Consider the following 27316-nt stretch of genomic DNA (forward strand, 5'->3'; position numbering starts at 1 on the left):
AAGTGAATCTGCCCATTCATATTGCACAATTGAGCAGATAATCACTGTGTGAACTCAGTCAGGTCACTTTAGGAACCCAAAGGAGGACAAAACTGAAAATACTGAAAATCCACTGGCATCATCAGCAGAGATTTATACCCTCACATTAAAGCATAATAGCTCTTGGATGCAACATCTCGGCATCAGATAGACTTTCCAGCATCTCTCGCGGTCTGCTATCACCTAGGCAACCTTGTAATACCACTGAATGCCACAGGGGGGCAGTGATATACAGGAAAGCACAGTTTAATTTCTTTCATGAAATCAGGCTTATCCCTGAATTCTGACTTAACATGATTGAAATGACATCTGCTGAAAGTGCAGGATGTTTGGATGTCACATCTGCATCAATCAGTTTGGAAAAAAGCCAATATGACTGTATGATGCCTCACAGATCACTGTTGAAACCCTAAGATGCACAGTCTTCAGTTTTAATAACTTGGTGGGACAAAAATTCTGTTAATTCAAACTCACTTTTTCTTAATTAAGCCTTTGTTTTAGATTGATAATGGGCTTTTACATATAATATACCAGAAGCTATTAAGATCATCACAGGGATATGCGAGACCGGAAGACAAAGTACAGCATAAAGTCCATGAAAAGAGCTGCGGCCACACTGTAATCCTCTGGAGAATACAGAAATAATTTCATCAGGCCTGGTAGGAGAGAACTTGCGGGCTGCAGAGGCATATCGACGGTGACAAAGGACCGGTCGAAGCGACAGAAGAGGCAGGAAAAGACGCAGCAGAGCTCGGTCCTGTTGGCGTGGTTCCGCCTGGATTCGTTTTGCAGGCTGTTTGGGAATACTTGAAACGGGCGCAGAGCTGCACAAGAATGTGCACTTTTCAGAGGGGCGGAGACAAGCTTGCCTTGCATCCATAGCGAGTAAAAGCGGCGTATCGGCAGCCTCACTGTAGGCTGCAGCAGCGAATAGCCCAAGTTTACAATAGGGAAAAGACGGTTCTCTCTCGGTTCTTCTGGGCCATAATGGGTGCGTGTTTTTCCACCGCACAGGGGAGCCGCACAGCCCGGTAGGCATTGTTTTCGGTGCAGCTGAACTACCCAGAATCGTCCATGGTGAAGTGACACTGGGACTCGAACAAGTGACCCGCCTGGCAGAGTTAGAAGTGCGGCTATTGTAGAGAGACGCAACAGTGTGAGCAGGAGGAAACACCGCAGGGCTTCATGAGGCGGAGAGCAGCCGGATTTTCCTGCGCGTAATGTGAAAGAGCGCCTACCGCGGCCGTTTCCCTGTGGGCTGCCTCTGACCGGACCGTCTGCTTTCTTTTCTCCATCCACTTCCAGCCTGCATGGAACAAAGTGTGCTTTATGAAACATAACCTGCGCCCTGAGGTGGAACCAGGCGGTTTGTCAGCGCGGGCTTGTGTGTCGTAACATTTGACGCCCAAGAGTCCAGCGTCTCTCACGAAACCATCATGAGGACCACCGAGGAGCCAGAGGGCTTTGACGGCGAGGCCTCCAACACTTCCATGATCTCCGGGGCCAGCAGTCCGTACCAGCCCACCACCGAGCCCGTCCACGCGAGGAACGTTTTAGGGGGCATGAGGTGCGACTTGGAGTACCTCAGGTCGTACTTTGGGATTTTAAAGGTGGTTGAAGTGGTAAGTTTGAGCACGAGCGCGTTGCTGCCATGTTTGTAGACGCACAGCCACATTAAAGCGAGTAAAACAAACTATGACGCACCATTGGTGGACAACATCCACTAACATATGGACAGAATAACTCGAATAACTGTTCTTTGTCGAAGCTGAAACTACTGTACTGTACTCTAAGTATTAATACCTCACTTATTACTCCTGTCCCCGAAGTGATGAGCCCAAAAAGGAAAATGTTAATTCAATTGTGGTGATCCAGGTCCTGGTTTACCCTGCACTGCATCCCCAGTGGTCAGCCACTGCCTTTACGCCATAAGGTATTGGAGTGAGGATGCTAAGGACCAGAATCCTCAATTCAGCCATGCTTTGCACATCTTGCCCAATACTTGAATGTGCATTTTACAGTAGACTTTTATTTTGAAGGACACGCATTGGTTCCAACAAAATGGTGGTATTCCAGTTGTAAATCTTGATGTCATCCCCTTCATAGTTATCTGATAGTGTTTTGTAATATATTCTGTCTCTTGTGATGAGCTGATATTTCTTAAGGAACCTTTGGTTTGCACGTTTGCGAGACGGCTTTGTCCTTAAATGCGTTTAACAACTGTGGGTCAACTCAGCAGTGCCACCGGCGGTACCTGCATATTTGATCAAGTTAGAGAATCTTAGAGTGAGAATAATTATTAACACAATTTCTCTGTCGGGATGTAGCGGCCTCTGGAAAAACATATTTGCACTCACATCAGTGCACCTAAACCAGATGTCTGAACTGAGACAGAGGCAACAACAAAGCGAAACGAAGACTCCCAAAGCACTGACAATTCACCAGAGGAAATATCTATCAAGTCAGAGCAATTTCTCTTCTTCTGCTGCCAAAAAACTCAGACACAGGCCTGCACACTCACATGAAGGAGAAACCATGGCGTTGAGGAAACTAGCAATTACCTCTAACAATGTTTGTGGATAGCACAAGCAAACAAAATGTCCAAACTGTTGAAGATAATACTGCATAGTTCTGGCTTCTCTGCTGCTTTACTTGAAGAACTTTGTCTAACTGCAGAAAAAGCAGCGTTTGAAGGCGATTTTCCCATTTTTTGTGGGTGGCTGAGCGTCCCGCTGGCCTCACAGAAGAGCACAGTCAGCTCGTGCTGTTGCACACACCTGTGATGTTTGCCTCTGTAGGTGGGAAGTTCGGATAGGACGCCATCTGTCATCAGCGTGGGAGACGTTTGGAGGAGGCGTTGACGAAGAAGATTCATATTTGTAGTCTTCATCTGTTTCACTGCAAGCAATGAAATATAGACTCGGCTGCTCAATGGCAGCACAAAAATTAATTTTATTTATGCATTTCTTTAACATTCCTTTAGCTGGGAATGCAGTCCTGCAGCACCATATTGGTAGTAGTATTGACAAGAATGGGCTGGATACTCATTTCAAATGTTTTGATACCTGAACCAATGCAGTACCTGAATGTCAGTACTGATACTTTTCAATACCTTACATTAAGAAACCTGAGTTTAAGTTCTTTAAGGTTGACTGAACACAAGCAACTGTACAAAAACACTGATGAGACGTTTCATTCCAGCTTTTGACAGTGTCAACGCCAAAAAAGTATTTAGATTGAATAACCGGCTCCACGGGTGAGCTTCAGTTTCGGAACATTTACCACCAGGTGCAAAGAAAACGTAAATAAGGCTTACAGACAATATTTACTTTTTTCAAAAAAAAAAAAAAAAAATCTCATTGTAAGACAGAAATGCCATGAAACTCTTGCAAAGGTGCAGGTATTACTTTGTTGAAGGATGGATAAAACAAAGGCCAATTTCAGTTCCAGTGTGTAAACATGATCTTAGTTACCATTACTAATCTTCTCCTTCTATTTGCTTATTTGTCCAGGGCTGATACTGACTTTCCAGTTTGAGCTCTTCATATCTCTATCACCAGCAATGACAGGACCTGTGAAAGTCATCCAAGTTTACATTCAGTATCTTAGAGGAGGCCTGCAAGGCTGGCTGCCAAATGTAATAGCTTCACTGGCGGGGTTTTTTACTGCTCTGTCCTCTAAGCGTTTAACTCTGTGCCAGCAGAGGCTGCGTGATGATCTTTTAGAACTAATAGACGATCATGCAAAGCTGACTGCATGTGATGTGCTGTACAAGTGCCTGTTATTTATATCACTGTGTCTACGGAGAGCTGTTGTGTGGCTGAAAGGGCAGCAGTCATGTATTGTTAATGGATCATCTTTGGGCAGACATCAGTTATATGGAGTAATGATTAGCATCAGTGCAAAGTGGACCCGCCCAGGACACTACATGCTGCATGGTGGACACGCTTTATTCAGCGATCCAGGAGGAATGTCTGCTCTGCTGGTTGAATGTTAAGCTTTTATGATGATGTCTGTTTTGCCAGTCATCAGTCAAACATTAGTTGGCCCAAAAAGCCTCACACAGCCCCTCTGGCAATGTCCTTATGACTTTGCCAAGGCAATGTTTGCCATATCACTTCCACACCCAGGCCTTGTTTGCACTAAGAGAGCGGTTAGAAACGGCTCTGACCTTTGCACTGACCCATGTTTACTGAGAAATTCGCTGTTTTTTCCTCTGCACAGACCAGGGCGCCAAGTGCTTGGTTGTTGCTTGTAGTTGTTTCGCACTGAAGCTCCATAGTCAACTTGTCATTCCTTGAATGAATGGGAGGATACGCAGGCTGCTGCTGACCCTGCGCTGATCAGAAACAACCCCCAGTAAGGTGTAACCTGAGTGAGGTGTGTCCGCCCTGACAGCCGGCTTGTCTTTGTCTCTTTGCTGTGACTGGGTCAACAAAGTCCAACCGATATCCAACTCACATCCCTCTACCCTGACAGCAATTTGATACCTTGTGCGGCCTGATAGTACACCAATCAAACCTTATTTGTTTCCACACAAGCCTTATGGCTTCACACAGGATGGTGTGTGAACCCACTTTGTCTTTTTAAAGTACTATTCTAACAAGTACTAATTAGATATTATCTCATGGTGGGGTTTTTTGTCAGTTTGTGGACGTTGTGTAATGAAGTTACCAGATGCTCCCAAATGTCAGCGAGCACTTCCTGCCCTGAGAGAGACACCACATGCTCCACTCTCTTCTGGTTGAAACATTACTTATTCGGAGGTTGTAGGGAGCCATAAAGACAACAAGAATGTTGTGCACGCATGTGGGGAGACATGAGTGCCTTTGCCTACACACACCTTATCCTCTGGAGTGAAATATAACCTGCATTCAGGGCACGTTTTCCATCACATAGACTGGGGGCTGCTGCTGAAGCATATTCAACATTTTGGGGGGTTTTTTCATGTGCACAAGGTCCCACAGCACGAGGAGTGCAGCATATAATGTTGCGCAGTCTCCACGGCGAGGCCCCTTTTCTACTCCATTAATTTGCTGTCCACAACAGATGGTGTATAAGAAGGGGATCTGAGTGTAAGAGGTCTGCAAAGGCAACTAATAATGTGCATAATCCCATAGATAAGGATGTCTGTGCAAGCAGGAGGGAGGCGAGGAAGAGGGCAGATGTGCGTGATTGTGCATTCGCGGTGAACAGGTTGCACAGGGGTGAAGTTTGACATAAAATCATTACTTAAGAGATTATCCAGTATGGTGCTCTGTGATCCCCGCCTCGTCCCCCGTGGCTGCCCGACACCTGCTACACAGGGACTCGGGGAACGCAGTATGTTTTCTTCGAGAGACATGACATCATCCCCCAGCCCAGGCAGCCCTCCACTCCTGTTTGGGTGTAACCGTTTTGGTTGTGTTACAGTCACAGATGCACTGCTATCCAACTATGTGCTCTAATGAGGCTCCAGCAGCAGCACAAAACGAAACTTTTGCCTTAATGATGCTGGTCGAGTGGCTTTGCTTTCTTCTGTCTTTGCTTTGGTGCGTCACTGGTGGTCATGTGACTGGCAGACATGCATTGCTATCTGTGGACCTTGAAGTGTTTCCTGTGTGGTGACATCCCAAAGAGTTGGAAGCTTGGAGAAAGAGTCTGTCACAAACAGGAGAGTTCTCCTCTGACGGCTCACCATTGCCAGTCATCGCGCAGCAACACTTGACTTGTCAGAAACAGCACACCATGCTCATTAAACTGGACAAACAGGGTTGGCTCTTTCGCTGCTGGGAGCCCGGGAAGAGGAGGCGGGGTCTTCTTCTAATGAGGCTGTTTGCGTTTGTTCTCAAATGCATTTGTTCAACAGTGTCGAGCAATGAGATCCAACTGGCTAGTGTGATTCTGACCAGATGCTAATCTGCACTGTGCTTCACAGACAATACTTACTCTTACACCTCTAAAAAGGAGGCTTATTTAGCACACACACGCACCCACATGCACAGATGCAAACAGCAGGTGACAGCGTTACATGGAGAGCATATTTGCCAGTCATATATGAGTCTGCTTGTTCTTGCTTATTTTAAGGCATCCATCTATTCTCTTCAAGTGTTTTGTCGTGGAGGCAAAACCTTTGTCAAGATTTAAAGATTCTTTTGATGGTGGAGGCATCAGAAGCTCCATGTGGATACGGATTATAGCAGTGTTTGTCAGGTATTAATGGGACAAGTAGGGGGATTAATGGAATCATGTGTCTCTGATGCACTCTGTCGATGCCTTGGGTTTGAAACAGTTGGTGCATGGCACAGTTTTAGTCCACGGCCTCGATGCTTCTCAATCGTCCGTTCTGTCTTATGCAACCATTTTGCTTTTCAGTCGCCCTTCTTTCTTGTTCTCATGTCTCTTACGCTGATGCTTGTAGCAGCCATGTGACCAGCTCTCTAATGTCCCTCCTTCTTTCACTGCCCACCAGAATTCTTTAGATAATCTCACCACATCCTTCGAATCATGCCCGCTCAATTCCTTTGACTTTGTTGCCCTGACGACACACAGGAAGCGGTTTTCAAAGGGCTTGGCGCCCTGGTTTAATGATGATTTGTGAGGCCCACTTGCCTTAAGCTTGAGTGTAAATGGTGCTCATCCAAACTCAAGGTTGCCTGCATTGCCTGGAATAATAGCTCTGCATTATATAACCTCTCTGCAGCCGGGGATTCTCATTTGTCCAAACTAATGTGTGAGAATAAAATCAACCCCAACTTCTTGTTTGAGACTGTAGCAAAACTTACCACACAGCCACTCCTGTTCATTAGCTTCTCTGCTAATGAGTTTATTAAAAGAATCAATATAAGTAGAGACCAGATGATTACCGCGCAACCTTGTACTGAGTCTTCAAAGCAACCTGCAGCAGTGAGATGTTCAGTGTCTTGTTGATCAGGACGACGCTGCTAATGAAGCAGAACTTCATCAGCTCATGGAAGCGATGAGTGGCTCCCTCAGCTTATTAAAAACTGCTCTCTGCCTTTGACTCTTTTCAAGTGTTTTTTGCACTCTCAGTGTTGTAACGGACTTGGCGAGCCGTGACAAATATCTGTTAGTTTTTTTCTACTCCCGTTCACCCGGTCTTCAGAGAAAGCATGTGTCAACAAAATGTTTTGCTCAAACGTTCCCACTCAGGCTGTGACTGCGTGCCATTTGTTGTTTTTGTGTCTGCTGAGGCACTCTCTAAATCAGCCATGACACTTACGATTTACTTTGCATGAAAAGACACTGGCAGTTATTTCATGCACTTCTATGTTTTTCCTTCTGCAAATGAGGGAGGAAGACAAAAAAAACCCCATCCTTATCCTTTACACCTGTGTAAAATTGGATCTGCTTTGCGTGAACATTCACAAATCCCATGCAATCAAACACTGTTGTGATGCCGTACAATAAGAGCATAAAGGACAGACAAACACAACAGGCATGCCTTCATTGACAATCAGACTGCTTTTCCAGACACAAGTGTACAATGAGTCAGATACAGAGAGTGAAAAGCTCGCTGAATATGGCTGTGAGTGGTCGTGCCATTTTGAAAAGCTGAAAACTTTGCCATGGACTTTTTTCATACAGTTAAACCTCCAATCATCCCTCAACTCAAAACCCATCATTATACAATTTATTATATCAACATTTAATGCACCAAGCAGATCTGGTCTGAACCGGTTTGAATTCGGTTGCTGCAGGTCTTAATACGTCGCAGTGGCATTTTCTTTAGATCTGTTATGTCTCTGGGTCTTGGACCGCTCCGAGCCAATCGGTAATCTGTGTGTGGTTTTGTCGGGGTCTAGATGGCAAGAGAACACCTAAATAGCAGAATTCTTCCCATACTGTGGTTTGTTGATGGATGTTGGCTGGATGGAGGCATCTTCACAGGCTGCCAGGAGTGGGACTCATGAGATGGGCTCGTGGCCTCTGGGACAATCACTTCATCATCTGGAAAACTTGGAATTTCAGCACTAACAAACACTCACATAGAGCTACAGAAAGGGCTTGACCTGCAGTACCCTTTATGGTTAAGAGCAGTGCAAGCATTTATTTTGAAATTACATTACATCATTTAGTGGGTGTGACATATAAAATACAGTGTCCAGTATGCTCAACATCTCCTTCTGCTGTTCTTCTTCTCCTGTCTCTGTGGGCTTCAGGTCCTATCACTTATTGGATTCATCTGCATAGAGACCATCATGATGTGTTCTCCCTGTGGAGGGGTCTACTTCTTCGAGTTTGTCAGCTGCAGTGCCTTCGTGGTGACGGGAGTCCTCCTCCTGATCTTCAGCCTCAACCTGCACACCAAGGTGCCCCACGTCAACTGGAGCCTAACGGTATGTACAAATTTATACATTTAAACCAAAGACCATTGCATGCCTCAAGTTAACATGACTGGAATCTGTGGTTAGTGACACACACACACACACACACACACACACACACACACACAAGAAAAAGACAGCACTGTAAGCATTGTGCCCCAATCAGAGAATAATTTAAGAGCCTGTACTCACAGAATCAGGGGTTATGGTAGGTAACCAAAGTTTTCTCGCCTGTCCGTCTCTGTTGCTGTTGCAGTGCTCTGGCGTGTGACTTGTTTGGACAGCATGAGAGCGTGAGACTGAAGGTGAAAGCGTGTGTCACACAGTGGTAGTGTGAGAGTTAGCAACTACTGCTAATTAAACAAATGTTAGCATGCGACAGTAGCATGCAGTAAATGACGAAGGTGAACATAGTGAACATTGTACCCGCTAATGATCAAGAATTTCATGAATTAAACTTAGTACAGACATTCATGTCTCTATCAGGATGAACTTTGGAGATCCCATCACTTTTCCTCGGGTCAGATTTCATTTTGTCCAAAAATTTTGTTTTGTCAAAACTAATGACATTCCCATCTACCTCAGCGGCACTTTGTATTTAGTGCTAATTAGCAACTTCTAGCATGCTAACATGGAACACTAAGATAATGAACATGGTAAACACTGAACCTGCTAAACATCAGCTCCTTAGCATTGTCACTGAGAGCATGTTAGAAGAAGAAGAAGAAGAAGAAGAAGAAGAAGAAGAAGAAGAAGAAGAGGAAGAATCGTGTTTTGTATTATCACGTCACACTACATGTTGCACACTACATGCTTCACGCCATGCTTCCCGTGAAATTAATTCCTCCACATTTGACCCATCCTGGTCGCCCTTCCTCCGTGGCAGAGCAGTGGGCTGCCAGCTGACAGCGACAGCAGCGCCCGGGAACCAACTCTCTTCGTCACCATTGGTCAGGTGGTGATCTTCTTGCATGTTTTTAGTGGGGGTATTTTATGGAGGATACCCCAGGTGAGCATGGGGAGAACATTCAAACTCCACACAGAAAGGCCCCTTTCCTCGAGCAGCAGGCACTGAAGGCATGGTGGAGGACACGCCACCAGCGCCCACAGCAGGATTCAAACCAGGACCCTCTAGCTGTGAGGCGACAGTGTTACCACTTGTGCCACCGTGCTGACGTTCGCATTTTTCTCAAAGCAGCACTGAACGTATGAATGCAGCCATTAGCATGACGTATCACAGTCATAGTTGTCGCACTTTTCATGCCACAATTCTCATCAATGTAATATTAAATTATGAATCTATTACTGTCAATTAGACCAAATCCTTGTCTGACTCATTATGTCAGTGAAGCTGTGAAACTTCTGTGAGTGTGGAGCAGGTTGGGATGGCACAGAGTTTCAGTGTTCGCCTACTGGGATCTGCATTGTCAGCTGTAAGCAAATGAGCTGGTGGGTGTTCTCCAGCAGATCCTGATATTTGCCTACATACTACACACGTTGGTGTGTTCTGAGCTGTAGCCAAGGATCCTTTACAGAGGAGAGTGGAAAAAAGCAGTATTTCCAGAGGCCACACAGCGTACATATCGTAGTAAGCAGTGGACGTTAAGCCAGATGTCCAAATCCAACCATAGCTATCAGATTGCTTTATCCTTGGTACAATATCCCACCTCAAACATGGAGAAAGGGTGTGCCTTTGGCTTCTACTTTTGGCAGTGCAACACCAAATGAAAGCTTTTTACAGTCTCTGAGAGGCGGTTCGTATAATGTAAAATCCTCCTGTTCGACGTTCTGTTTCTTCTCTCTTACTGAAGCTCACTGGCCTTCCTCACGTCCGGTCTGACTAGTTAATTATTTTCCACTCAGGTGATTAATAGTCTAGAAATGCGGAATTTACATGTATTGTTTATGTGTTTGTGCGCACAGATGGCCTGTGGCTTTGGTTTGCTGGTATTGCTGGAAATACGTTGCTAAGCACAAAGATATTGAGTCTTTCGGATTTTGTCGAATAAAAAGAATTCGCAGGACAGCAAATTCTGTGTTTACGACTCAGAAACCGTCTGCTGTTCACTTGTGGTTAGTAAAGAAAGACTTACAGGAGGTGTTGCTTTCCAGATTTCACAGTCTCTGCTCAGACTCCAAACTGTAGTAGCTAACAAGCCCACGATGCTCAGTTCCACTCCACAGTTGTATGCTGCACCCCACGCTGTTTACGTCTATCAAGCTCAAATCTGCTCCACTCACATCTAACCCCTGGGAATTTCACCATGAGTAAGCATTTCAGTCAGAGTATTAACCAACTGTTAACCCCTCTGCTGCATTCCTCCGTTTCCAAACTCTTAACCATGGACTGACGCTGCCGTTCCCCCTCTCTGGAGCGAGCTGTTTTATAATGCGGCCGAGAGTCTCAGAAGGAGGGTTATGATCATACAATTATGTGCTACGTGATCCCATCTCCTCCAATTCACCCTCTATGATGACTTTGGCAGCGCAGAGGGGGAAATACAGGCCCGGACCCCCACTTCCTCCACCAAAAACGAACTCAGTTCTGGGACCTTGTTGTAAAGCCACTTGGTGATTTTCAGTTGTGAAGTTGAAATTCAGGGTTTAGTTTGGGTGAATGGGCTTTGCAGAGCTAGAGTTAAAGGCAGAGCACTCGGTCCATTGTTTTCCTAATTCCCACAGCCAAATGACTGCCGGCCACGCTGAGGGGTTGTGGGACAGAAATGGGGCGACCGTGAGGACACAGAGGGAAGATCATTCACAGCCTGAGGGGGAGGTAGAGGGAGAGAGGGATGTTATTTGAAAGGAGACTAACTGTTTGGATCCAGTGTGCTCAATACATTCAGGTTGCTTTGTTCTGGGAGCAGACAGTATCTCATCACAGTTAATGCATGAATGAAATGGGTGCTTGAGAGGGAAGACCGTTGGTGTGCGCTGACTGGACCCGTCGCAGCCTTACACACTTAGGGCATAACACAAAGCGACTGTCTGTGTCTGTTGACGACATCAAATGGCTGCATTAATGAAGTAGCTAGAATTTGCTAGAATCCCAGATGGGTTTCAACAGAATTCACCCCCTGAACTTCATGTACCAGTGTGTTGTCTCTTTGTACAGTATCCTTGTTTCTCTGTTTGACTTCATGTAACGTCTCTCTGCTGAATCCACAAACACACACAGCTGAGGTTTGTGGTTATTATTAGCTGTAGTCATGAATCTGTCATCAGTTCAGACCAGAGAGCACTTAACTCATGTTGTATTTACTTTACCTGTAAGTGGAATCCAATTAAAGCTTTCTTGGTTTTGACAGCTGACGTTTGCCACCCAGGCAGACAAAAGACATGAAAGACTCGTTTCCTATCTTTATTTGTCTTTCAGAAAGAATGAGGCCTAGATGTGAAAGCCAGAGAGATGTTTTCTATTCTTGCATGAGGCTTTCTGGCCCCATGTGACTTGCTGGGACTGTCAAGAGATTTCATAATTAGTCTTCTGCTGCGTCCGTTATGGTTTCCATAGCTGCAGTCCAGTGAATATTTCCAGCTTCTATCTCTAGCAGAGCCGGAACCCAGAACTGCGTTCAGTTACATGGAGCATTATGTGTTTACATGTGATTAACCCACTTTTTGTGAACAAATGCTAAATAAAATCATTACAGATTTTACATAGAGTCCTCATTCTTTGTAGTTTAGTATCAAAAAGACTGCATTAGTGATACAGATGCATGTTTTCAGAGGCGCAAACACAGTAAAAATGTTGTTTTTTCTCATCTGTTTTTACTTTTTTTTATTGCTTTATGTTTACTGTTGTGTTGCACATGCAGTATTGCAACAAAATAGGCTGGTGTCACAGTGTTTTCTTAAAATGGGTTACACACACAGAAACATGGGCTTTGTGCTTTCGAAGTGTATGCATAGCTGGTTATGGTGCCCCGAGGATTCAGCTGGAAACTGTAACTTCATAGTAAGGCCCTCTGTACAATTAATTTATAGTTCCAAGAGACAGAACAAACTCATCTAATTCATATATTTTTAAAGCATACTGGTTTTCTTCAATGCTCTGGATCTCAGCAGATAGAGAGAGGACTGTAAAACAATGATAGGAGCCAATAATAAGCCAGAGAGCCAGTGGTTTGGTCCAGTCTGTGCTTGTGTTATTTAAGGTTTTACAGAGTGCTGGCCTGGTGAAAACGTGGAATGTGGAAAAGAGGGAAGCGCAGGGACTGAACTGACTGGATCTGGAGAGAATATGGGATCTGAAAGCTGTAGAAAAGCTTTTGTGCACACGAGATCTGGACACTGAATTTGCAGTATTTCCTGTTTAACCGGTTGGGCAAGATAGATGGGAGTGTGTGTGTGTACTGTGTGCCTGCGGTGTGTGCTGGGATGTTTGCTGTGTGCGGTGGACGGGGTTATGATGTTTGAAGGTCAGGATAATAACCCTTGTGTACACTGACTGTGGCAGTTAGCATTAGGTGTTACGATTACATATTAACATGTTACTGATTAAACTGCAGCATCCGAGGCGGATTGTCAGTTTTTATGCTCTGCTGCTGAGTTGTCTGCTTCCTCTGTCGTATGTGTGCACATGTGTGTGTGTGTGTGTGTCTGCTGAGCGTTGTGTGTCATATGAGAGACCATGTCTGCCATGATCACAATCACGCATCTGATCACGAGGGCTGTGCCCCAGTCACGCTGAGCATTCATTATTAACCCTTCACTAACTGTCTGTGCAGCTGCAAACAGGAGAGTAAAACATCAAAGGGAAGTATCTCTTTCATTCTCCTTCTCATGCGTAACAAGGTGGGGGATGGAGAGAGTGCTGTGTGTGGAGAGGGTGTGTTTGTGTGTAATATGAGGTGCTAGGTGGCTTGTGAGTATGTGCTGTCGGCTCTCTCTTGCCCTCCTGTAGTTTTAAACTCACAGTGAAGCACCAGGAGGCAGTCTGGCTGGTTAGATGAGTGGAGCAAAACTCATCCTCCATGTCCTAGAAGCATGTTGCATCAGACATCAGACCTGGATTGTGTCAGAAAGGCCTCATATCTCAAATTATCTGTAAAGTTGGTGTCTAGTTGGTATCTATATCTATCTATATAAGATAGATAGATAGATAGATAGATAGATAGATAGATAGATAGATAGATAGATAGATAGATAGATAGATAGATAGATAGATAGATAGATAGATATTAGTGCTGTCCAAATTAACGCGTTAGCGCTAATCAATTTTAACAGCGTCATTTTTTTTATTGCGAGATTAACGCTCTTTGTGACCTAGTGAACTTGTAGTTTTTTCTAAGCTGTGGCCACTGCTAGTAACGTAAGAAAAGCTACAGGATCCGGAAACAAAACAATAGGCACGCCCCGCGCACGTGTTTGGTCTTGCCTGCTTGTAAAAGAGTAGGCTACCGGTTTGTGTGGCGCGAAACAGCAAAATGGATGCGAACAAGATTCTGAATGGAAAGTTTAGTTTCAAAAAGTTGCCAGATGGGTTGATGTGTATTGTTGGTGTGAAGTGAATTATCAACATAGCACATCCAGTCTGAAATGCCACTTGTCCAAACACACTGCGAACGTGAATTCTCCGCCACCCCCTCGTCAAAACCAGGTGACAATGGATGGCTTTCGACAGAAGAATAATATGCCTCTGTCAAAAGCCATAGCATGGTCATATACCATAACACAATAGCATCCATAATATGGATGCTATTATGTTCAAAGGAAACTTATGAAAGGAAAGTTTAAGCCATGGTTTAACTGCACTGTAGCCTGAGTCCTAGTTTACAATGATGTGCACTTTGTAGCTTTATTTTGGATCACCCTGTTTTGATCCCTTAGAAAGGGTTGTTGAAGGGCTTTTTTGTAACCAAGTATTTATTTTTTTGTCATCTGTTTATTGATAGTGTTAAATTGTGTGAGATTTGATTCATTCAAATGTGAATGACTGCTCAAAGTGAGAATGTTAGTGTGAAATATAACACTACACGTTACTGTTTTCAATAAAAAACATTTGCACAAAGCAAGCCTATCCACTTTTCCATGTTGATAACAGTATTAAATAATAATATAATGTGTGTGTGTGTGTGTGTGTGTGTGTGTGTGTGTGTGTGTGTGTGTGTGTGTGTGTGTGTGTGTGTGAGTGAGTATTTTCAGGTATTTATCACGTTGTGGGGACAAAAATCTTTTTACACAGTCACATTGTGGGGACTGACCTCCCTTATGGGGACAAAATGCAGGTCCCCTCAATGTAAATCATTAAATTTTAGGGTGCAGACTGAGGATAGGGTTACAGGTTAGGTAAGGTTAGGTTAGGTACAGGGTTAGGAATAGGCAGATAGTGGTTATGGTTAGGGTAAGGCTCCAGGAAATAATGTAAGTCTATGTAATGTCCCCACAAGTGATATAAACACAACGTGTGTGTGTGTGTGTGTGTGTGTGTGTGTGTGTGTGTGTGTGTGTGTGTGTGTGTGTGTGTGTGTGTGTGTGTGTGTGTGTGTGTGTGTGTGTGTGTGTGTGCGCATTAGTGTTGGGGTTGGATACTGGATATTTTTTTTTGGTATTGTCCAAAATGTGTATAGAGCATCAAGTCCTGAGAGCTGTAGATAATTCCTGATTTAAATCCTGATTTTTACCTTTAGACTGTGATTTGTTTTTATTCAAAGTAAGGCAAGGTATCTAAAAAAAAGTATTACTTTTGGTATTGGTCCCAAAACTCATATGTAGTATCAGATTCAAATGATGCCCTAACTGTAAGCACTCAGTAGACTGACACACACATTCATGTACAGTAGCCGTTTCTTTTCATGCTGACACCAACATAAATGTCAAAACTCTGCATCAGCTGCCTCCTCCTGAAAAACAGTCTCGGTGTCATGATGTGTGTTCTTGCGTCTTCCTGCAGGACCTGGTTAACACTGCTGCCAGCACCTTCTTCTTCTTCTTGTCGTCTGTTGTGCTGGCCTGCATCAACCACAACACTGGAGCTGAAATAGCAGCAGTGGTGAGTGGTCCGGACTGTCCTCTTTTGCCAAAATACACAGATACAAAACATAGCAGACATCTTCATGTGCCTCCTCCTCTTCTCAGCCATTAAGGCGAAGGATTTATACTTGTGTGTAAATATACTGATGCTATAGAAGAGTTTGTGTGTATAGTGTGATTAAAGCCATTTATCTGTACATGTCTAATCCTGCACTTTAAAACATGTTAGCCTTTAAGCCCAATATGATTAGTCTGCACAGATCAACATCGATATATCTGCAAGGACACATTTCAGGAACTGTGTGCCCATGCCGCGTTTAATCCTTTGGTTCCCATTTAAACTGAGACATTGTTATTCTGCTTCCTGTTTCCACTCGTGTGCAGATCTTTGGCTTCCTGGTGACAGGTGTTTATGGAGTAAACACCTTCCTGGCGGTACGGAGGTGGCGTCTTGGCAATGGCTGCCAGGGGGCGCCTCAGACCAGCGAGTATATGCGAGCACGCACAGCATCTCGCGGAGAAATGGAGGCAAGACCAGAGCTCGCATGAGTGCTGGCGGACAAGCAGACGGACTAAGGGAAAGCCAAACTACCGGCAGCTGAACGAGACGGACGCTGCTCCGCCTCCGGAACGGTATTTCATTCAAGTCTGGAGTGGAAGGGCCGTCTCGAGCTCACCACATGCTTTTGACTTCTCATCGCAACACCTCAGCTGTGCTTTCCGCCTGCCCGGCCGCTGAATAAATCTTCATTCCATAGCCACAGAGGAGCTCCCTATGCGGCTTTGTTGTATCAGGCCTCACATGAAGACACTAAAGAGAAGAATCTTTCTTAATCAGCATGAAGGATGACTTTCACGAAGAGCCCAAAAAAAAAAAAAAAAGGAAAGAAAAGAGGCTGACTTCACCCCAGCTGTGCACCAACTCCTGTTCTGGAGTCAGCGTTGACTTTTTAGAAAGTTTTGTGTTTCACTGTGAATGAAGTTAAAGAGAAGGTCAGCTTTTGTACAGTTTGCTTCTATCACGCTGCTTTCTGTGACGTCTGTGGTGAGTTATACCATCATTGGTCCAGGAAGCCACTGGACCTGCAACACGCGGCAACCTGCAGCACAACAGAAGCACCGCGACGTTACCGTTCATCAGCCTTCTACCTGTGAACAAGCATTAGATATGTTCCTCTAAAAATAACACGTGCTGATTGGAAGAGTTTGTCTCTCCTTTACAACTTCACAAATCTTTGTGACCATTAGCCGCTACTAAAATATTTCCCACCAGCAATTATGCATAATTATAACAGCACAGGGTAATTCTTAACTGCAATAAAGACGGGCAGTACGACAAAAATATTTGAAATGAGTGAAAAACATTTACTATATATTACTATGTATTTAATTCCATCTCTTTTTCCCCAGTTTGCCTGTAAGTGATCCAAAAAACATCCACGCTAGAATTCCTACAGCTTTAATTTCACCTTGAAATTTGTGTTCGGTCAGCGCCGCGAGCCAGCTGTAGGTGAGATCAGGCGATGATAATTGGTATCTTGTTACTTTTTGCACATGTCGAAGGCTTCAGGTCACAGCAATGACGACGGTACATCAGCAAGATTCATTTTGGAACAAACGTCAGCGGGCGGCCTGGTCAGAATCAATGCCCGTAGCCTATACACTGTATCTCAGGTATTGACACACTCCTTTCCAACTTTGACTCTTTAAAAAAAAAATAAAAAATTGAAGTGAAATCACAGGGTGCCTCGACCTGAACGCTGTATTTCTTAACGCCTTCCTAATTAGCAGACATGAAACGAGCAAATGACACTTTAAGATAAAAATGATGGAGAGTCACGTGAAGGTGGTGGCAGGTGTGATGGAGATTCGGTACATTTGGCGTTATTGTCACTCTGTATTTGGTTGAATTCAGATGTCTGTGTAAGTATCTACAGTATGTTATCACACACTTCATGTATTATGAAATCTCTATCATTCCACACCGCAGCTTTTACAAAGCTCACACTTACAGAGTGCAGAGTCACTCCTTTAATGTGTTTCTGTCCGACCGGTGTTCTCAACAGACACTTAATCTTGAAAATCAAATTTTCTTTTTAGGATGATGGAAAAAATTACATTTTAGCTGTTTTATATTGTTGTAATGTATTAAATCCTCAAAACATTCACACACATGTGTTTCCGTTGTTGTTTGACACCTTTTTCTGATGGTCAGGCTCTGGCGAGTTTGTGCAGGGTCTGAACCGACTCTATGGCTCCATCTCCTGGTCTTCACCTGAAATGTATTCCTCGTGACTTCAGTGGACTGACTGTACAGCCAGATACCGACGGCAGTGTGTGTTTAATGGAAGGACTGTGGGTTAAAATGGAAAATAAAACTGTACGGCTTCTTAAGCAGCCTGAGGAGTTCCCACACTATCCAGCATGCTTGATTAATCAGGCTTTTCTCATCTTCTTTGTAACTTACATCATGCACAATGCGATTTGGAAGTCGGTTTATGAATAGACAATCATATTTGTTGTTCTGTCTGTCGCTTACATTGATGGGTTTGTTTTTGGATTGATGTAAAAATGTTCACATTAACAATTGTACAGCAAACTTTGCCGCACAATCATGCAATCATTATGCTATTTGATAATATAAACTAACCATCACAAACTATCAAGCTGCAGCTCTCTATATAGTTTATGCTACCATATGTTATGAACTCTATGTATTTATGGGGAAGAGAGGAAATGCTTTCCACCAGTTTCCAGATTGTGCTATGAACAGCAGCCGTGATCAGCGTGACTGAGATGTTCTTCTGCTTCCTTTTAATTCTGTGTGCTTTGTTAATGATCACAACGGGGTCTGTCTTGAACAGCACGGAGCCGCACTTTGCTGTATTTTTGTATTTAAAACATTGACAAAAGGCTTCACATTAGTTTATAGTGACAATTGAAATAAAGTGATTTGGACAGGGCTGAAAAAAGCTCAGGTTTTTATTCAAACTTTTTTTTTTTTTGCACAAAAGGGCAAAACAGTAAAAAACACTAACATGATAGTTCAGAAAGGGGCCTCGTGTATAAAATGGTTTTGTTCCGTTCATCTTGATTGTAACAGTATTTTCCAACCTGTGTGTGCACAGGAAAGGGCTATGTTGCCGTCCAGCGAAAACCTCGTATCTCCAGGTTTTTTCTGATAACGCGAAGGATTTACGGCTCCTCTATGTGTGATATTTCTCCTGCGTCTTTGGATAAATAAATCTTTTAAAACCCATCTTGTGAAAGCTTTGTGAAAAGCTCCTGTTTTGGAGATACGTGGTTTTCACAGGGCAGCTAAGTCACACTATATAACATTTACTCTCCGCTGACGTGAGCACACGCAGCTCTCAGCTGGCACAGATCTGGTTTTTTCCTCAATTTTAGCTTCAAGGCAAATAACTTCCTGCACATTTCTGCCATTCAAACAAAATCTTAATATAAATAAATGAAGCCACAGAAGTAACAAACAGTCAAAACAATCCCATTAAAGGAGCAGCGGTGAGTAATTATTGGATGCAGTCGCAATATTGGAAGTAAATATTAACACACCAGTTGAAGTTGCACATAGAAATCAGAGGCCACTGATACCAGTTTTCAGTCATTCATTTCCAGGTCGCAGTGCTGTTGTAACACTCATGTAGTGCAGTGTATAATACATGAACAGTCACTGTGGCGTTCGAGTGCATCTCATTTCTCAGTAGTGGCCGAGGAGGAGCTGAAGAATCAAACATGCAGAATTGACCAAAATAAAAGCAAAATGCTTTTCAATACAAAAAAAAAACATTCACATATAGGATATTTAGCATTTAACAATACAATAATGCAAGGAGTGGCTTCAACGCACGGTAATTCAGACACACAGGCTATAAGAAGCACATACAGCAGACAGAATGAAACATAAGAGTCTCTCAATCTTTGGGTTAATTGAATAGCTTTGAAAATGCCTCATCATTTCTGTTGATTAGATTCACGACAGCTCTCAAACATAAAACGTTTGGGACGTATAAACAATGTAACGACCCAGAAAAGGACGGCATGCAGTGCAGCACGCCGCAGGAACTCTGGAAGGAGTTCCTCAAATTATAATTATAATTACAATAACTCTGCACTCCCGTAGAGTTAAGACAGTTGGACAGAGGTTGAAACCAGCCAACCTGCAATCTGTTCTTCTGTATACAGTACATATGGTTTTTTAGTAAAACTGTAAGTTTATAAATGATGTTGATTCAGCATGAAGCGCCTCCATTCAAAACATTCTTACAATAAAACTTAATTATTACTACTCCAAAAAATGTGTTCACTAAGGACGTTAATTTAGTGTTGTTGCTTAATGTCTATAAACAGGGTCACTGTGCATCCCCAGTTAGTTCAGATTTAGACATATGCTTCCACATGTCGATCGTACAATCAATTACTAAGAATTCAAGAGACCGAACAGTTTCACAGCTTCATGATCTTTTAGGCATCAGGTTTATGTTGGCATTTATATTCCCAATCATCTGAGACACTGGATATGAGTTTTGGGCATGACAGAGAAGAGTTTTTATGAACTGCCTGTATTAAAAAAAGACCGAGTTAGACTTGTTTCCTGAATGTCTTCACTGGAAATAATACAGAAGGACAAGTGAAGAGGATCTGGTTCGACCTCTTTACACATTGAGAAGACTGTATGGAGAGTCCATGAACGATGTGATTTCTATTATAAACAGTGTTAACGTAACCTGGTGGCATATTGGAACATCTTTGCAGATCTTTGCAGGTCGCACCTCAAATCCTCCTGCAAGGGCTGATTTCGTATCATCAAACATGTCCGCTGGTGAAAATCCCCCTGGTCTCAGTCCGAATCAGAGTCTGAAAAATCATCTAGAAAACAAAAGTGAAAAAACACCTTTGGTATCAGACTGAGTGTTAGTTCTCCATGTGGGCTTTCTGCAGACCAGTCACATAAATGAGTTAAACTTTGGGGCATGTGGCGACACACTTCAGCAAATCAAAAAACATGGTGCACAAACAATGAGAGGACATGATGGATTAAAGTATCTGAGTCATGATATCTCCTAAGTTTTATGGGTTATATTTTCAGAAAACTACACAAACTATGACACATAAACTTTGTTGTTTAAAGGGTCGGTTCACCCACATCACAAAAAAGCATATTCACTTCACCCCTGTGGTATCAAACAGTGCGGGTAGTTTCAATTTTAATGACTGAGCTCTTAAAATATCCATCTCGGAAACTTGCGCAACCTCTGCAATGCAAAAATGTTTCGTCTGTGGCACTCAAAGTGCTGAGGATGAGAACTTTATGAGAATTTAATTGAATTTTCCTGCCCAAAGTTAATTTAGAGGTTCAGCTGTGTACAAACAGCTACAACAAAGTGAAAGAGGCTAATTGTAGTGTTTATTTAAGGTTCTAGATGCCTGTCTATGCTGTCACTTGTACACTTTATTTGATAGTCAAAAGTAGGTAGAAGAGGGCTAAAAACACAAACCCAATGTCAGGTCTAAATGACTCTGCAGCATCAACACAACATACCTCAGTAATTTTATTTGCATTTTCCCACAGTGCATAAAAATACAGCCCAAATGTGTAAAGCAACATTTAAAAGGTGGCTTTTCCCATAAAAAGAAAACAAAAGAAAAACATGCGGTATGTTGTGCTGATTATTCAGACTTACAGGAACACCACAAATTAATTTCCATTTCACAGTCAGATATCTCAGAACCTGGTCAAGCAAGACGAGAACGATCTGCAGGGCTACATTCTGCTCGAGGTTAAGTAAGAAGAAGTGTTTTTTGTAATGTGCACAAGCCAACAAGTCAACCTCAGCAAAGGGCAGAGGATTCTTACAGTACAAAGAATCTGACTTATATGTTACACAGATCTCAATATGTAGCAGAAATGGTTTCATATATTTCATATAAGTTTCATATATGCTCCACATGCTTTTCGATATATACACAAATATGATATATATATATACACATATATACGTGTGTGTGTGTGTGTGTGTGTGTGTGTGTGTGTGTGTGTGTGTGTGTATTCATCACATAAGTTCGCCAACATATGTAGTTAAAGAAGACAAATATCCCAATATATGGAATTGTCGTGTGTGGATTTCATTTTTAAAATGTAATTCATATTATTGTTTTTTTTATAATATGAACATATGAAAATCACATAAGCCAATTGTATGTTTCTACACTGAATGTCTGGGTGTACAGTTTACATTCAGACATCATTCATTAGCATATATCTATCCATAAAATAGAGAAAGACTAAACTATTTCTGCTACATATTAGCTGATATACTTTTTAATATATGAAAACAGAGAACAAGGCAATATTTTTTATGAACATTGCCTCTATAATTGTATTATCTTTTTTTTTTATCTATTTGTTCTTTTTTCTTCTTTTTATTCTTGCTGTTGTAGTTTCAACGGCCTGGGATTAATAAAGTCTTACCTTGTCTTATCTTAAAATGCATTTTGGATCAAAGTACACGTCCATACATACAAACATTTATTATTTAACATAAAGTACATGTTCCTATATTGCCATACATCATATTTCGATTCTGGGTATTACCTTGCTGTCTGGATGTCTCCTCGTTGGACTCCCCTCCTTGCTTTAGGAAATTGGCCAGCTCATTAAATATGAGGTAAAAATCTAAAGCGAAAACAATGGTGGCAATGAAGCCAAATATCTGTGAAAAGAAAGACGTGATATCAATACAGTGAAAACCTGCAGGTGAAACAAGGTTGTTGGAGTAGGTGAGGGCTGTGATGAGATTTTCAGCTTTACCCCAGCAGCCTTGGAGGCACCATCTATATATTTGGACACTGCAATTATGGAGACGATGAAAAAGATAATGGAGGCAGTCACACATCTCATGAAATCCTTGGAGAGAAAAGAAAGAAGCACCATGATTCAGAGGAAAGGTCAAACTTTATATTACCATTTTCTTCTTTTAGCACTGGAAGAGCATGAATATCCACTGCAAAGTTTAATTTTTTTTTATTGGAAAACTGCCCTCACCATAAGTGGCCAGAGGAAGCCTTTGAACCTCTCATTGAACTTGGTGGCGTAAGCAAAAAACAAGAAGAGAGCAGCCAGGAACTCCAGCAGGGGAACTGTCACGAAGGCTGCTGCTGTGGATGCGGCGAAACACACAAACGACACGAAGGACAGAACCTACAGACGCAATTAAAAAGAGAAAGAGAGAGAAATAAGTGGAACATGTAGCATGCGTTGAAATCAATGAAAACTTTGAGACAAGAATGCTCGAGCGAAGGCAACTAAGAGACACTGAGGAAGCCACTTTATTTATGTATTTATTTATTTATTTCTAAGAGAGATGCTAGAGGCCAAAGGCAAGTTTTTCTTCTCCCTTTTAGATACTGTTACACAGCCCTGAAGCTGTAAGTCTGTGTGAAGTGCAGCTCCAGGCCCACTTCCTGTAAGGAGATACAGCCTGTTAAAGTCACCGTGTATTCACACTGTCAAAGTGAATCTTCTCGTCCTCTCTCGCACACAAACACTTCTGCAAACACCCACAAACACAAAGCTGTAATAATGAAAGGAGACTTTAAACTGAGCTCTGTGTTTGCAAGTGCTGAGTAGTTACAATGCAAGTAAGTGAGGCTGCCCTGTGTTTGACGGCCTGCACTAGAAGGGCCGGACGCACCGTATCAGGGCGAATGAAGGCAAGTCCAGACAATGTAATCTCACACAGGCCCGGCCATCTTGTCTTTGGCTCAGTCAGTCATCCTACACTGGCCTGAGGTTAGGAACTCCCCCTGACTGAACCCAAACTGCTGCAGCTGCTGTTCTTCAAAAATGCCGCTGCTGAGCAGCATCCTGTCAGGCATCCATGAGATTTTTCCCTTTTCTCAGAGCTTCTCAGCAGATCCTCACACATTTGCTTAAGCTGCTGATCATTTAATCGTTTGGTTGATGGCAAACAGTGAAAAGGTATCGAAGGTAGCACAGGCGCCCAGGTGAAGAAATATTATACTTAAATTATACTTTGCGAAGAATAAACTAACTTCACGTTGTACTATTTTTGTCACCTTCAAGGATACGTAAGTGCTCTCAAGTGGTCCTTGAGTACCACTTGACTAATACTTGAGAATATACTTGAAGTGTAAATGCTAATTCTAAAGTACACCATTGAAAATCATGATTCATGAGCGTTCAAAACACGCAAAATAAAGTGACATTAAAGTAGGCTTGAAACTCGATAATAAGTATACCTTTAATAAGTACACATCACTACTACTAAAGGTATTTGTAATTTAGGACACTTTTTTAGAAGTACACGTGAGCACAATTTATAATACACTTATGAGAAAGTGCAGCTTTCAGGTACTTTGAAATACTATTGCACATAATACTACAGAATTAGTGTATTACTTTTTAATGTATTTAAGTAGAATTTAATGACATCTATTTAGAAGTCAAGCATACCTTAAATTAAGACCAAAAAGTAAAAGTGTACTTGTGTAAATGACTTTTCTGTACTTACATTATGTTTCTGGTAGACTAAAGTATCCTACTTCTTGACTTGGGTGGGCTTTTAAACTCATAAAAAGCCAGAAGCACACGACACACTGTGCTAAGAATTCTGACCGTCCTTAGTTTTTCAAGTTATACCAGCGAGGGAGGGGGCACACTTTGCGCACATTTACCGCACTGTGTATTAACAGCTTGTTTGCATTTTTGAAAACATTTCAAACACTACAAAAAATCTGCTTTTTACAGCACATTCGGCATGCTTTGATTTCACATTCCTAGCAGGGCCTGTTGCTGTCTGAGACTGAGAATCCTAACGAGAAATACATGGAGGTCTGACACACTGTGTATAATAACGCATGCTCAGCAGGATATGTGTCTGACTAATGCTCCCAAGAATGGCAAAGCTACAGGCTGTTAGACTCACATCTAACATCAGGCTGATATAACACTGCCTGTAAGCTTTAAATTATATCAAGACAATAAAACTATGGATATTCCAAGAAGAAGAAGAGCGTCACAGCCACAGCGAATAGGCTGCGCATGCACAGTGCATATGCAGGAAATACCAGGAATATGAATAATCATAATAATACCGTGGTTAACCCTACAGTGAATTCAAAGCGAAAAGCAAATTACTCCCAATTTACTACTGTACCGCACCACCAGTAAAACTTCAACTTTAGTTTCTGAGTGTGCCGGTTAGCATTGTAAAGGGACAGTTCACTCAAAAACAAAACAAGACAAACATTATCTCACACATCTCGTGTGCTGTCAGCTGTTTTTAAGGGACTATTTCTTCTGTAAAAAGCAGTTCCCCAGGGCTGGATGAAATGACAATACACTGACACAAGTGGTAACAATCCTCCTAACAGTGGTTGTGTTAGTGCATCATTGTGGGCAAAGTTTCAAATCTATGAGATGGTTTCATAGCAAAACTGAATTTTTATTTGATTTTTGCATCAGTGTGATGAAGTACTTTTATTCATCAGGTATGAATTTGCTGGATTATTAGAGAAGTTGATCCATTCTGTTGATTTCAGATTCAGTTGAACTTGTTAAATACAATTTCTAAATGATGTAAGCACCACAAATGAACTTCCATTCACCTCCATAAAGCGGAGGCAGGAATCTCTGAGATGGATCGCTCAACACATGGAGGAATAAAACCAAAACTTGCATGGCTGCATACTACAGTAGGTAAATACTGGAAAATTTTGCATTTAAACAGACATTTTAAAGGTCAAAGAAAAAGGAAGTTCAACCACACAACCCACATACATTATGGCACAGTAAATTCTGTGCTACCTCACACTCTGACCACACACACACACGCACACACAGCAGGGTTTTGCCCAGAAATCACATTAGCAGAGGAGGTAAGATGCAGCTGCTGACACATCTCGCCTCATGAGCAACTTAGTTAGAAGAGTGTGACTTAAACAGCAGCTACATTTATTTCAAATGCTGCAATTGTCTGTGTGAAATCTTACCTCTACTCTACTTCTACTCAGAAACCCTGCACAGTGTATCAGCACACCACCCTGTGCCAAGTTTAGCCCAGGTGTGCACCCTCACCTCTGTGTACATAGCAGTATGCACCTCTGCTGCTCAGTGTGAGTAGAGGCCAGTGCGTTCTCACTTCAGTTCCACGGAAGTGTCTTTGCTTAGGGCTGAGGACCATAGTCACATTGTTAAGAGGCAGTAAAGAGGCTGTATTGTGTGTGAGTGTGTGTGTGAGTGCAGGGGGTTGTTGAGAGGACTGAGCTCCAGGCTACACATTATGGCAACAGAGTGAAGGATGTGACTGAGGGCGAGATGACTGCTCTCTCACATCCCAACATGAGCTGAACGCCACATGATACAAATGTGAGGGGTCATACATCAGTCTTAACACAGTCACTGCAAGAAAACTCATCTGTACAAGTCATGCATTATGCTGGTGATCTACAGAGCACCCCCGCCCACACCACCGCACAAACACTCGGACAGTCTTTCAGTTCCTGGTTTGTTGAAGTCCACTTGAAAACTGTCTGAAACAGCAACTGCTCCTCTATGATGACTGATGAAACTGATTAAGCACACACTGACACATCACTGAGAGGCTGAGAGAAGCTGAGACCGTTATGTAGCTTGACCATTGTAGTCCAGAGGACTCCTAACAATGACTGTCTCCGTGCGTCCCCGTTTATTGCCGCTTTCAGAAGGGTGCCTCATAGTTGCTATAAATCCGCACTGCTCCTCCCTTTACTAATGGAAACCTTGTGACGGGAAGTGACTGACCTATATTCAAAATGTCAGTTAAAACAGTGTGTTAAAGATATTTCTAAATGTGCACTAAAGCAGCACATTTCCATCGCTGCCACGACGAGTAGAAAACAGCAAAGACTGGTGTCCAAAACGCAGCGCGCTTTGACTTTAGTTGCGCATCAGACGAAACAATGGCACAGTAACAGATTCATTTGTTTCAGAGGAGACTTCTCTGGTCATTTCTTACCACTTCGGCTATGAGCAGCATGCCTTTCCTTGAGGTGGCGAACTCTTTTGGAAGAACAGACAGCAAGACAGTCTGGCGCGGCCGATTCGAGTCGGGAGTCTCGATGTCCCCCATGCTTAAAAAAAGAATTGAATTGTCCTCAAACTTCAGATAGTACAAACTTCACGGAAGGTGACGAGTTTAGTGCAAAACAAAACAGATGAAAGATATGTGGGGGCGTGAGGCTTCTCGGGGGTGGAAACGGAAACAATTGACAGCGCGGAAACGCAGCGCGAGCCTTAAAAAGCGCAACATCTGCTTTCTCCAGATGTGAAATGTGATGCCCCCCCAAGAAAAAAAAAAAAATCCTCCCCCCAGCTGCACACAACACAGTCCTGAGCTGCTCAGTGGAAATATCTAACTCATACTGTCACAACACAATTAAAGCTCTTTATTGTGTAATGGCATTTCTTACTATTCATCTTCTCTGTTCCTCAACCGTGAACCAAATATTTCATCTTCTCTTTACTCAGTCGTAAGTATTCTATACCTTAAAGCCAAATTATTAACAATGTCATTTGATTCAGTGTATGCGTTCATCTTCTGACCATGACACCACGGATGTACTCTCGTCTACTGATGAAGGGAACATCCTGCATGGTCAAAGCTGCTGATTGCCCTGACTGAATCCTATTTATGATCCTATTTACAAGATATTGTATTGTACATAACCAGACAACTTGCCCTGTTCTGGGCTCTCTTCTTGCCATCTCACTCGAGGCGGCAAGGAGGAGTCCGTCTGCTGGTGTAAGAATAAACTCCCAGAAAGACACCGAACGACTTCGTGCTTTAAAACACAAAATTGCCAGAACAACTGATATTTGTTTCCATGATATTTATGACAACGTTGAAAACTCTCTTTAAAATGCAGCGGCATCAATCTGAATTACAAGTGGAATC

General features: G+C 42.7%; 2 protein-coding genes across 2 annotated transcripts; one reads left to right on the forward strand and one right to left on the reverse strand.

Moving 5' to 3' along the window:
• The first annotated feature begins 615 nt into the window (after window positions 1–615).
• On the forward strand, window positions 616–17049 carry cmtm4 (CKLF-like MARVEL transmembrane domain containing 4). Its single transcript, XM_070966723.1, has 4 exons — window positions 616–1661; window positions 8202–8378; window positions 15262–15360; window positions 15726–17049. Exons 1-4 carry the CDS (start codon window positions 1476–1478, stop codon window positions 15888–15890), a joined length of 627 nt encoding a protein of 208 aa, XP_070822824.1. The 5' UTR covers window positions 616–1475; the 3' UTR covers window positions 15891–17049.
• A 1257-nt stretch (window positions 17050–18306) lies between these two features.
• On the reverse strand, window positions 18307–26589 carry cmtm3 (CKLF-like MARVEL transmembrane domain containing 3). Its single transcript, XM_070966734.1, has 5 exons — window positions 26378–26589; window positions 22405–22560; window positions 22171–22266; window positions 21955–22072; window positions 18307–20228 (listed from the first exon to the last, which is right to left on the reverse strand). The coding sequence occupies exons 1-5, from the start codon at window positions 26489–26491 to the stop codon at window positions 20200–20202; spliced, it is 513 nt and encodes a 170-aa protein (XP_070822835.1). The 5' UTR covers window positions 26492–26589; the 3' UTR covers window positions 18307–20199.
• Window positions 26590–27316: the final 727 nt, after the last annotated feature.

This window comes from Chaetodon trifascialis, chromosome 1 (genome assembly GCF_039877785.1).
Source record: "Chaetodon trifascialis isolate fChaTrf1 chromosome 1, fChaTrf1.hap1, whole genome shotgun sequence".
NCBI lineage: Eukaryota > Metazoa > Chordata > Actinopteri > Chaetodontiformes > Chaetodontidae > Chaetodon > Chaetodon trifascialis.